Consider the following 11,667-nt stretch of genomic DNA (forward strand, 5'->3'; position numbering starts at 1 on the left):
AATCTAATGAAGATCACATGACAATCAAACAGCAATCTAATATCAATTAGATAGGAATTTATATGACAATCAGACCGAAATCATGTGATAGATATCATATTTGCATACTTTTTGGCTATAAACAATGGTTAAACTCATGTCAAAATTTGGAATGAAGTGTGCCATTAAAGCCCCTAAAAAGCTCTGATTTAGTCAAAATAATTTATAGAGTGGAGTTTAAAAGTTATTCTATTTGATTGTTATAATTATGGAATAAGAAGAAAAACATAGGCATCTGGAATTGACACAAAAGGCAATGATAACTGAACTCTACTCATTTATGAATGGAATTTTGATGATAAACATGCAAACAAGCCAAGGCATTTGAATTGCATCAATTTCATAACCAACTGAATAAATTTCATCAATATCAATGTTTTCTGCCATTGATCTCCTCCTTCACTTCATCTTCTCTAAACTTCTTAAGAATTTGAATGATAAAAAGAAAGGAAACAGCCAAAACCTAAAATCAATGCGTGAAGGGAAGAACAAAAGTGAAACGAAAAAAAAAATAAAAATAAAAAAGAAGATCTAGAGAGAGAAACGTGAACCTACAGTGGCGAGAGAGAGATTGATCTGTTTGCTATCATTCAATGGAGTATAAATGTAAAAGATCCCAACGGTGATGGGTATTTGTTGATGAAGGTGGTCTCGGTTCAAAGGTTTATTTTGGTGTGGGTGGTTTTGCTTTTGAGAGATGTTTAGTGGCGTGTGGGACACTTAACAAATTCATCCCATGCATGAAGCTATGTAAGCCACTGACTCTGCAACAAAAGCAAAATAAATGAAGCCCTTGAGAATTTTGAGGAAAAGCAAAAGAATCCTACTCCATAACTCTTATGGGAAACTTCAATGGTACAATCATTATATTTTATCAAACTTGATAAATTTTCGAGGAAGAAAAGGGAGAAGTAATGTCTTTGGAACTATTGACTATTGAGGATAGTTTTGTAATTAATAAGGATATTTTTAAAAAATTCAACATCATATGATTTGTTATATTTATGCATTTTCCAAATATAAAAAATTGATGTATTTTAACTTTGACTACAAACTCCTTAGAAACTTCATTTTTTTTTCCGACTCTTAGAGCCAAAAACCCAAATAACTTTAAAATAGTTTTGATTTATTTTGAATTTATTCAGCTTAATTAAACATTTCTATAAACAATTTATGAATTTGTCGACATTCAGAGAAAAATAATATGTATCTATTTATTTTTCTTAATAATCTAAAATTTTAATAGGGATGAGATTGATGGTCAAATAAAAGAAAAAAACGAGTATGCCAAAATAATGGGAAAAAAAACATCTAACTCGTACTCACTAGTGGCATGTTAAAAAATGAGTCAATATTGTAATAATATGAATTACTAATTAGATTTGATTATATTGATGCACTTTGGTCGAGTTAAAGCATCTTAGTAGGGAAAACCTAAAAAACAAAAGCACGTTAATAAAATGATCGAGTCACGGATCTCACTCTTCACAAAATTAATTATGAAACGTTTAGTAATTAAACGAAAAACAGTTTCAAAAATAATTTTATATTTATTATTTTTAGCAAAAGTATTAATTTTATTCCTCACCATGGCCGACCGATCGAACAAACGGTAATACGTGTATGGAGATATTGGCAAAGCCACTTTTGATCTCCTCCCCCTCTCCAAAATATGGATACCCCTTAGATCCCAAACCTACAAATGAATGTGTGGGTATTTGAAGAGGCTTCCACATTGCTTTCTTAGCAACGTGGGAATGCCATCCTAGAACAAAATAATAATATTATAAATTTTTTTTTTTGCTTTCTAAACATTTTTTCATTAACAATCCCCCATTTGAAATTCTTTTAGTAATAGATTCAAATATAATAATCATTGATGATCACAACGATCACCATCGATACTCAACTTTAGCAAGTAGCTCAAACGACTACCTACAACAACCAACTTTGCCAATCATCTTCAACGACCAACTTTGATAAAAACTCAATCGACCAACTCTACCAATTATATGCTAGAACTTAATCAATAAAAGTATTTCTTAAATAACATGAAATTATCACTTCACAATGTTTGATAGTCTTCGTTTATAAGTTTTCGTTTATAAGTTTTCGTTTTTCACTACAAGAGACGGGTGTACTCTCGACGCACAAATACGTCGGTGAAAATGCAAAGTACGTCGGGAAAGGATATCTCGACGTACAAAACGGCGTCGGGAAGAACGTCGGGAGAAATGCGTCGCGAGAGGATTTCCCGACGCCGAGTTGGTATGGCGTCGGGAAAGGTTTTCCCGACGCCGTCGATGCCGACACATCTCCCGGCGTCGGGAAAACCTTATTCCCGACGCCGTCTATGCCAATGCATCTCCCAGCGTCGGGAAAACCTGTTTTCCGACGTTTTTTTTCCCGACGTAATGAACGTCGGGAAATCTTTTTTATATATTTTTTAAAATATTTTATTTTTACTTTTTTCCTTATAATATTTTGCTCAAACATTCACAATGATGTTCGGATTGCTCAAAAAAATTTCGCGACGTATTGGATTAAATTAAAATAAATTAATAAATATACAAACACAAATTAAAAAAAAATAGAATTAAAATTAATAATACGAATAAGTTGACTACAACAAAATATAGTTCTTAAAATAGAAAAAACATAAACAAAATGAAAAATCTCCCAACGAGGTGCGTATGCGCGTCATTCTACACCTTCGATCCTAAAAATGGTATAAAAATAACTAAGTTTAATACATAATCATATATTGCAAAAACTTAAGAATAATAGAGACATATACAACGTACCGCAGAGCTAGGGATCATGTGGTGGTCCCTATTGTGCACGAGTTAGATCTTCAATCATCTTTTTCATAGCTTCCACTTGTGAAGCTAATGCTTGGTGATTTCTATATTGTACTTCAATCCGTTCCAAAGCTTTATGAAGTTTAGCTTATAATTCAATTTCTTTTTGGGTGGACTGCGAAGAAGATGTCGACGAACTGCTTGCACTTGCCGTTCTGCGGGCCTTCGGCTTGGGTCCCTAACCAAGGCCTTTTGAGTAGCCTGGTCGTTTACCCAACACCTGATCGCATATCTCATCCTCAGAGAGTGGCTGACTACCCTCTGGGGTAGGCTGGGATTGGAGTTCCAGCATTTGATTCTGCAACAAATTTAAAAATTATGTTAGGTAACGCGCAAAAATATATAATAAAAGTGGATAATTAATAAGGGTATAACTTACATGCGCATCCTCGGCGGCCTGCGACACGAATGTCTCAGCTCGAACGTGTGTTTCCCGGAACAATTCCACACGATCGACCGGCTACCCTCTTCTTTCAGCGAGCTCATACTATCGTTGTAGAAACGACTTGGACCCGCTACTATGATTGTAAGGCTGCTTCTGTCTAGCAGCCTTGTTTGTCCGTGATTGCTCCTGCATTAAAACAATTATATTGTTTATTTCTTATACATATTAAAACTTGTTATCATAATTAATCATGACAAATACCTGGAATGCACGGCTGATATAATGGTCGCAAAGGAAGTGTCAATCCTCATCATGTCCAACCAATGCGTTTGGTGGGTTGGCACGAGCCTCCTCCGGGTTGCTGTACTTTTTGAAATGTCTATGACAGTCGGCCCGGAACTCTTTAAAGGTCGTGAGCATCTGATGCTCAACAAACCTGTTCATTGCTTGATCATTGAAATCAAGCACAAACAATCGCTACACATTACAAACATAACACATTAGATTGGTTAAAGTTAGATATGTTTCAAATGAAAGCATATATAAATGTGTAGTGCATTTAATTATCTGGAGATCGCCCTTGATGACCTCAATGTATTCTCTCCCAATGTCCGCCCACTTAAGACAGCGGACGGGAAATGTCTTTCGCACGCACACGTCTATCGCCTGGCTGAAGCGAACGACGTGTGGAGAAATAGGTTTCTCCGCTCCAGGGGCGATCGTCATCAGAATGCGCCCATTTATTACAACGTGGCGCTCTAACTCCAAGAGTCGAGACTGCGCACGTCTCCTAGGAGTCGGAGTCATTTGTTGAGAAGAAGACCCTGCTCAATAAATAGACAATAACATATAAAGTTAGAAACCCCTACATGAAATATTTGTAAGTTAAAAATGAAGAAAATTCTTAGACTCACCCGTATTGTCGCCCACAGATGACGACCCTCCCGCAATGTTATCTAAATCCTCCTCAAACTGAAGGAACATATCGTCCGTCTCCATAAAATTTGATCGTCGATATGACATAATGACTATGAACATATAGAAAACAAACATTCAATAACCAAATACGAAAACATAGCTAGAATCAAAATATATAAACTATATATAAATATGTGCATACGTGGTTTAACTTGTCACTATAATTCCTCATCGCTTGCATGTGACAAGTGTTCATCCACATCGTCGATGAAGTCGTCAGTGACATGACGCACAACCGGTCTTTCAACGATTGTGGGATCAACGTCATTTCTGCATAGAGTGTAATCCTCGATGTGGTCATCCACTTGGTGGCTTACAACAACTTCTAGTATATTAATATGGTCATTCTGAACATCCTCCACTTCTGGCACGTCCCAAATATGCTTATTTTGGATGACTTGCACAACTTTCCAATTGCTACCATTTTTTGGATCATCTACATAAAAAACTTGATGTGCTTAAGTTGCAAGAATTACAGGTTCCTCCGCGTACCAAAAACGGGATGTGTTGAGAGATTTGTACCCTACTTCAACGTGTGTCGTTCTTTGACTTTTGTTTACGTCCGTGTCATACCACCGACACTTAAATAGCCATACATTTCTTCCCAACGAATATTGTACGTGCAACACTTCGTCCAGAACACCGTAGAAATTATTGTCTCCAGTTCCACTTGCATCGCTTTCACCAATGACCATTATTCCACTATTTTGAGTAGTACGTCGAGAATCAAGTTCAATAGTGTGAAATCTTACACCACCTACGATGCATCCATTGTAACAACGAACGTCAAAGGATGGTCCCATCGCTAGTGAGAAGAAATCATCAGATAGGTTTGCAGACTGACGCAGTTCTAACACCTGTGCTTGAAACCATTCAGGGAATGCTCGTTCATGTATTTTATACAAATCCATAGAATTTTGAGCATGTCGACGTTGGAGCCTCAAATGTTTCCTAATAGAGAGATGAGTTTAATTTATGTAAGAACAATATATAACAAATATTTAAAAATTACAAAGATGATGAATATGCTTACTTGCGATACTCTGATATTTTCGTCAGCATTATTCAGTATGTACAAATGGAAGAGTCGTTTCTCTTCCTCTGATATAGCACGAACACTTGATGCACCTAAGGGTCGTACTTTCTGCTTGAAAATTTCAAAGTCACCAATTACCTCGTTCTCTACAATGGTATCATCATTTCGCTCATCTCTTGTGAACCGAGTCTCTATACCACGTAGGTAACGTGAACAAAAGGTGCTAGATTCATTCATGACATAGCCTTCTGCAATTGACCCCTCAGGACGTGCTTTGTTTCTAACATACTGCTTTAACGTTCGTAGACTCCTTTCAATCGGATATATCCAACTATAAGAAACCGGACCAGTGATCTTCGTTTCATATGGTAAGTGAACGGCAAGGTGCACCATAACGCTAAAAAAGGCAGGTGGAAATATTCTTTCCAACTTACAAAGTATGATTATGATATCTGCTTGCAATCTATCTAGATCACTTACTCTTATCGTTCGGGCGCACAAGTCACGGAAAAAATTACATAATTTGGTTATAGCAGTGTATACGTTCTTCGGTAAGAATGCTCGAATACCAATTGGTAGTAGTCGATGTAATAAAACATGACAATCGTGCGTTTTTAGTCCTGATATTTTCCCCTCTCTTTCATGCACACATCTCGATATATTGGAAACAAATCCATCGGGAAACTTAACTGATTTCAGAAACTTACAAAACTCTACTCGTTCACTGGTAGTCAACGTGTAGCTCGCATGTGGCTTCACCAATCGGTTACCCACTTCTACAAGATGTAAATCCTTTCTTATCTTCAGATCTTGTAAGTCCAACCGAGTATTCGTGGTATCCTTCGTTTTCCCTTCGATGTTCAATAACGTACCAATCAAATTGTCACAAACATTCTTCTCAATGTGCATTACATCAAGTTTGTGACGTAACAAAAGTCTCGACCAATAAGGAAGATTGAAAAAAATACTTTTTTTCGTCCAATTAAGAGCTCTCTTTCTTTTCTTATCCTGTATTGAAGGATGTTTACTTATAACTGGAAACTCCAACTGATCTAGTTGTTCTAATATTTCATCCCCATTCATCACCACAAGAGGAGCCTTACGCTCTACCTTTCCATCGTGTAGCCTACTTCTACGCCACACGTGATTCTGTGGAAGATAGCGTCTATGTCCCATGAAAGATATTCTACCTCGTATCCCGAAGGACGATCTATCACTCATGCATATAGGACATGCCTGATACCCCTTCGTACTCCACCCTGATAGGTCACCATACGTCGGGGAGTCATTAATCGTCCACAATAAGGCTGCGTATAGCTGAAAGAAATGACCTGTAAGAGAGTCATACGTACGCACCCCAAAAGTCCATAAGTCTTCAATTCCTCAATCAATGGTTGGAATACACATCAATTTCCCTACCAGGAGATTTAGGACCGGGTATGAGCAGTGACATAAAGAAATTTGTCTCTTTCATGCATTTCCATGGTGGCAAATTGTAAGGAAGTAACACAACAGGCCACATACTGTATGAGGTACTCATTTGACCAAATGGGTTAAACCCATCTGAAGCCAAGCCCAAACGCACGTTTCGTGGATCAGAAGCAAAATCAGGAAATTCAGAATCAAAGTGCTTCCACCCCTCTGCATCAGCTGGATGTCTCAAGACATCATCTGTTTCAACACGTTTGTCCCTATACCATCTCATGTCAGCAGACCCTTCCTGCAATACAAACAAGCGCTGTAATCTAGGTACCAAAGGAAAGTGGCGCAATACCTTATGCGGAATTTTTTTCCCTCTATTATGATTAACCTTGTACCTAGCCTCGCCACATGTAGGACAATGTTGCAAATCAGCAAACTCTTTCCAATACAATACACAATCATACTTGCACACGTGAATAGTCTCGTATCCCAAGCCCAAGTCACGAAGTTTTCGTTTTGCTTCATAAAATGAACTAGGAATAGTACTATTACACATTGGAAACGCTGCTCTTAAAAGTTCTAACATGTCGAACGACTTGTTACTCCAACCATTTAGAACTTTCATATGCATCAACTTAACCAAAAAATTCAACGACGAAAATTCAGAACAACCGGGGTACAACTCATTACGTGCTTGATTCAATAAGTCCTGAAATATATTATTTGTTGTATTTTCATCTATATTTACCCCAACATTCATCGCCATTTCATCTTCTAAACGAAATTCCTCTCTTTCCTCTTCATGTTCAATAGGGGCTTGTAAATCATTTAGCATACCAAAGATATCACCTTCTTCATTAAATTGTGTACTACTAGTTCCTTCATTAAAAGGATTACTACTAGTTCCTTCCTCAAAGTTTTCTGTACCTCTATAGCTTAATAACTCTCCATGATACACCCATTCTGTGTAGTAGGGGTATATTCCAATAGTCAGCAGATGTCGTTCCACACCCTCTAATGAGCTCCAATTTAAATTCAAACATCTCTTGCATGGACACCTCAATCGTCCGTAAGCATCAACGTAAAATTTGGCAAATTCTAAAAATTGGGTCACTCAATGTCTATACTCAAGGGATAACTTATTTCTAAGTTTCATCCAATCCTTATCCATCGTTTAAGTCCCTAAAACATAAATAGGTTTGATTAGAAACATATGTCTCTCACTCTCTCACATCCATAACTTACTCCCCTGAATTTTCACTATTTTTCAATAACTAAGTTCAAACTATAGATGCTACCATAACTGCAGGATAGCCAACACAACCTAATTATTAACAACAAAATACTTCAAAATATCTTCGCATCCTACAAACCCCTCTAAACTACAGAGGCTACCATAACTGCAGGATAGCCAACACAACCTAATTATTAACAACAAAATACTTCAAGCTATCCTACTACCACCCCTTGAAACCAACAAATTCAAAACAAAAAAGGCTACCATAACTGCAAGATAGCCATCCCAAACATAAACAAATTCAAAACAAAAAAGCTACCATAACTACAGGATAGCCATCTCAAATCAACAATAAAAATATTCAACACAAACAGGCTACCATAACTGCAGGATAGCCAAAACAAATCTTAACACACATATTACATTCCCAATTCAATTTAACTATTAACTTCCCTTCCCCCTCCAATTTCAATTTTCAATTCAACTATAAATCCCCCCCCCCCCCATTTCAATTTTCAATTTAACTTAAACCCCCTCCCTCCAATTCAATTTTAAATTTAACTATACATCCCCTAATTCAATTTAACTATTAAACCCCCCCTACCCTCCAATTTCAATTTTCAATTCAAATATAAACCCCCCTCCCAATTCAATTTTCAATTTAACAATAAACCCCCTCCCCCAATTCAACCCCCGTTCAATTTTCATTTAACTATAAAATCCCCCCTCAATTCAATTTTCTAAAACAAAAATCCTAAACCATTCAAATTTCAAATTTCAATTTCAATTTCAATTCAACCACAAATTACACACACTCTATACAAAAATACATTTAACAAACAAAAATCTATTCCAAAAGAAAATCCTAAACTAATTTTCATCAAAAAAAACCCTAAACTAATTTTCATCAAAAGAACCTTAAAACATAAACTTAAACTAAATAAATTTTCATATTTCACTTACCTAAAGTGGCAGACGGCGGCGAGGGACAACGGCGAGGGAGGGCAGCGACGGACGACGGCGAAACAACGGCAACAATCGCGCGACGACTTCTTCTTCTCCTTTCTTTTTCTCCTCTCGATTTCGGTTCTGTAATTTACAGAACTAAAACGAATTTAAAGGGGATTTTCCGACGCAGTAACGTGGCGTCGGGAAATCCCTCAAAACGCGTCGGGAAAAGGGGAATTCCCGACGCTCATTAAACCCTTTTTCCGACGTTTCACGCGGCGTCGGGAAAAACCCATATTCTTGACGCCTCTCCCGACGCACTGTTCACGGCGTCGGGAATAGTTCGTTTTTTAAAATTAATTTACCCTTTTCCCGACGTATTCTTGCCGACGCCTTCGTGGTGCGTCGGGAAAGATTGTTTTCCCGACGCGTCTCCCGACACGTTGTTGACGGCGTCGGGAAAGCCCTTATTCCCGATGTTTTTTATGCCGACGTGCTTTTCGACGTCGGGAATGCTCCAGTTTCTTGTAGTGTTTCCTTAGTTCATATCTACATTGAAAATTTGAAGTTTTAACTTTCGGTGATATAATGTTGGTCAGGTTGTTCACGGCTAAAGTGAAGATTTTAAATTCTAACTTTCGGTAGTATAATGTTGGACGTGTTGTTCATAGCTAAACTGAAGATTTGAAGTTCTAACTTTCGATGATATAATGTTGAACAGGTTGTTCATAACTAAACTGAAGATTTGAAATTTTAACTTTTGGTGATACAATGTTGGATGGGTTGTTCATAACTAGACTAAAGATTTGAAGTTCTAACTTTCGGTGATACAACGTTGGATGGATTGTTTATAGTTTTTTTTTTTTTTTAGCCAAAAGAAAAGAGGAGAGAACAAAATAAGAATTAAAGGAAACAAACTGATACCAAGGTTAGAATAAAGCCAAAATGACCTAACCAAAACCAATGAATTTTGAGCAAATCTTGCCATAGTTGAATTCTACTTATTGTCATTACTCTAATAGGAAAAAGAGGCTGACAGATCTTTAAGAAAAAATGCATTGTTTTCAACGCCCATAACCATTAAAACTTACAGCTTCTTGCTTTATCAAATTCTTCACTTTCATACCTTTCACATGACTATGCCATCTTCTCCACAAGAAGTTGTCCTTGCCAGCTCTCCTGATGGTCCCATTGTTGCCTATGATGCCTCCACAGGCACCCCTCTAGCCAACTTCAACAGTAGCCGCTCGCCTCGCCGTGGCATCACCCGAGCCGGGAAAAGTTTCATAGCTGTCTCCCACATTTGCCCGGTCACTGCTTCGGGTTCAATCCATATTTACAATTGGTGGACTTCATCTGCCTTCCAATGCCTCACTGTCCCAGAACCCGTTGCCCCTCTCACAGCCACTCCTGATGGTTTTTATCTGTTTGCTGGTGGCCTTTCAGGCTACATCCATATTCTCTCTCTTCCATCGGGGGATGTTCTCAACTCTCTACCTGCACACAAAAAGCCAGTCTCTTGCCTTAAACTTAGTGCGGATGGGTCACTTCTCATTTCAGGTGGGGATGATGGCACAATTGTTGTCATGCCAATCTTTCAACTTGTACAAGCCAAACCACGAGAAAATGCAACCGAACACATTCTGCATCAGTTTTTAGCACATACTGATTCGGTGACTTCCATTTACTCGGGCATGGGGATATCCAGTACCAAAATAGTCTCCTGCTCATTGGATGCCAGATGCAAATTTTGGAGCTTGCTCTCAGGAACCATCTTGCACACCGTGGTATTCCCTTGTGCCATTTTCAGTGTGGTCTTAGAACCATCAGAGATAGAATTTTTCGCTGCAGGATCTGACGGCTTGGTGTACAAGGGATCGTTGAGACATAACAACAAACACCGTAGGGGCACAGACTATGACCTAATTCCACAAATCTCCAATGACTTAGTGTACAAGCGCTCATTGAGGCATAAAAACAAACACCTAACAGGCACTAGCTTTGAACTAATTCCATGGTCGCCAAAGCACGAGGCTGCAGTTGTTTCTATAGTCATAGTAAACGAAGGAAAGCACTTAATATCTGCAGCAGAAGATGGGAGCATCTGGGTCTGGGAAGTGAAGAAAGGGCAGGTCATAATGGCCCTTGAGAATGAGATGGGAAGCATAAGCGATTTGGTGATGGCCACAGAAAGAGCCCATGGTAAAGAACAGTGTGTCAGAACAGACAGGCATGGAAGAGAAATAAAAATTAGTGAGAGGTTTAGATTACCCATTAAAATGTTGGGGTTGTCGATAAAAGAAACAGTTGATATGCAAGGCGAGCTGGCAGCGGCCGGAAGCGACGTGAGGAGAGCCATTGAGATGCTGGAATCAGCCATTGCTGTGTATGAGAAGATGTTAGAATTAATCCTCAAGGAAGCCGAAGCAAGCTACAATCAAAGAGAAGAAACACAATGATAGTGATAATATAAGGTCATGCAAATCCATCCCCCCAACATCTAATTTTGCAAATTTTTGCTTCTATGGATCAATGCTATTCAGAAGCTAAACATAAATCGACCATAATTAGAGTCCAAAATATTTCTTATAGCGTTCGAAATATCTAATTCCTATCTTAAAAGTTCAACTTATAATTTACTCGCTTATGAAATCATTAATGTTAGTAATGAAAAGTAACCTTTATGATTATTTTTGCTTGATATAAATTATATAAGTATTTATTTCTCTTTTATAAAAAAGTGAAGAGGTATGCTACATGA

At 37.9% G+C, this 11,667-nt stretch overlaps 2 protein-coding genes across 4 annotated transcripts; one reads left to right on the forward strand and one right to left on the reverse strand.

Moving 5' to 3' along the window:
- Positions 1-2,623: 2,623 nt before the first annotated feature.
- On the reverse strand, positions 2,624-8,411 carry LOC127150144 (uncharacterized). 3 transcript variants are annotated; one of them, XM_051087010.1, is made up of 8 exons: positions 5,297-8,411; positions 4,406-5,214; positions 4,200-4,313; positions 3,874-4,109; positions 3,547-3,762; positions 3,280-3,471; positions 2,844-3,198; positions 2,624-2,758 (listed from the first exon to the last, which is right to left on the reverse strand). In XM_051087010.1, the coding sequence occupies exons 1-2, from the start codon at positions 6,518-6,520 to the stop codon at positions 5,161-5,163; spliced, it is 1,278 nt and encodes a 425-aa protein (XP_050942967.1). In that variant the 5' UTR covers positions 6,521-8,411; the 3' UTR covers positions 2,624-2,758; positions 2,844-3,198; positions 3,280-3,471; positions 3,547-3,762; positions 3,874-4,109; positions 4,200-4,313; positions 4,406-5,160. The 3 variants fall into 3 exon arrangements, with proteins under 3 accessions (XP_050942967.1, XP_050942965.1, XP_050942966.1); XM_051087008.1 differs by having other exon boundaries at positions 4,406-8,411; XM_051087009.1 differs by having other exon boundaries at positions 3,547-4,109; positions 4,406-8,411.
- A 1,628-nt stretch (positions 8,412-10,039) lies between these two features.
- On the forward strand, positions 10,040-11,365 carry LOC103492937 (protein ROOT INITIATION DEFECTIVE 3-like). Its single transcript, XM_008453508.3, has one exon. The coding sequence runs from the start codon at positions 10,040-10,042 to the stop codon at positions 11,363-11,365; it is 1,326 nt and encodes a 441-aa protein (XP_008451730.2).
- The last annotated feature ends 302 nt before the right edge of the window (positions 11,366-11,667 follow it).

Source organism: Cucumis melo, chromosome 7 (genome assembly GCF_025177605.1).
Source record: "Cucumis melo cultivar AY chromosome 7, USDA_Cmelo_AY_1.0, whole genome shotgun sequence".
In the NCBI taxonomy this organism is placed as follows: Eukaryota; Viridiplantae; Streptophyta; class Magnoliopsida; order Cucurbitales; family Cucurbitaceae; genus Cucumis; species Cucumis melo.

Bases quoted from the DNA above. Each gene is read 5' to 3' on its own strand.
- LOC103492937 (XM_008453508.3), top strand. From the start codon at position 10,040: ATGACTATGCCATCTTCTCCACAAGAAGTTGTCCTTGCCAGCTCTCCT.
- LOC127150144 (XM_051087008.1), bottom strand. From the start codon at position 6,520: ATGAGTGATAGATCGTCCTTCGGGATACGAGGTAGAATATCTTTCATG.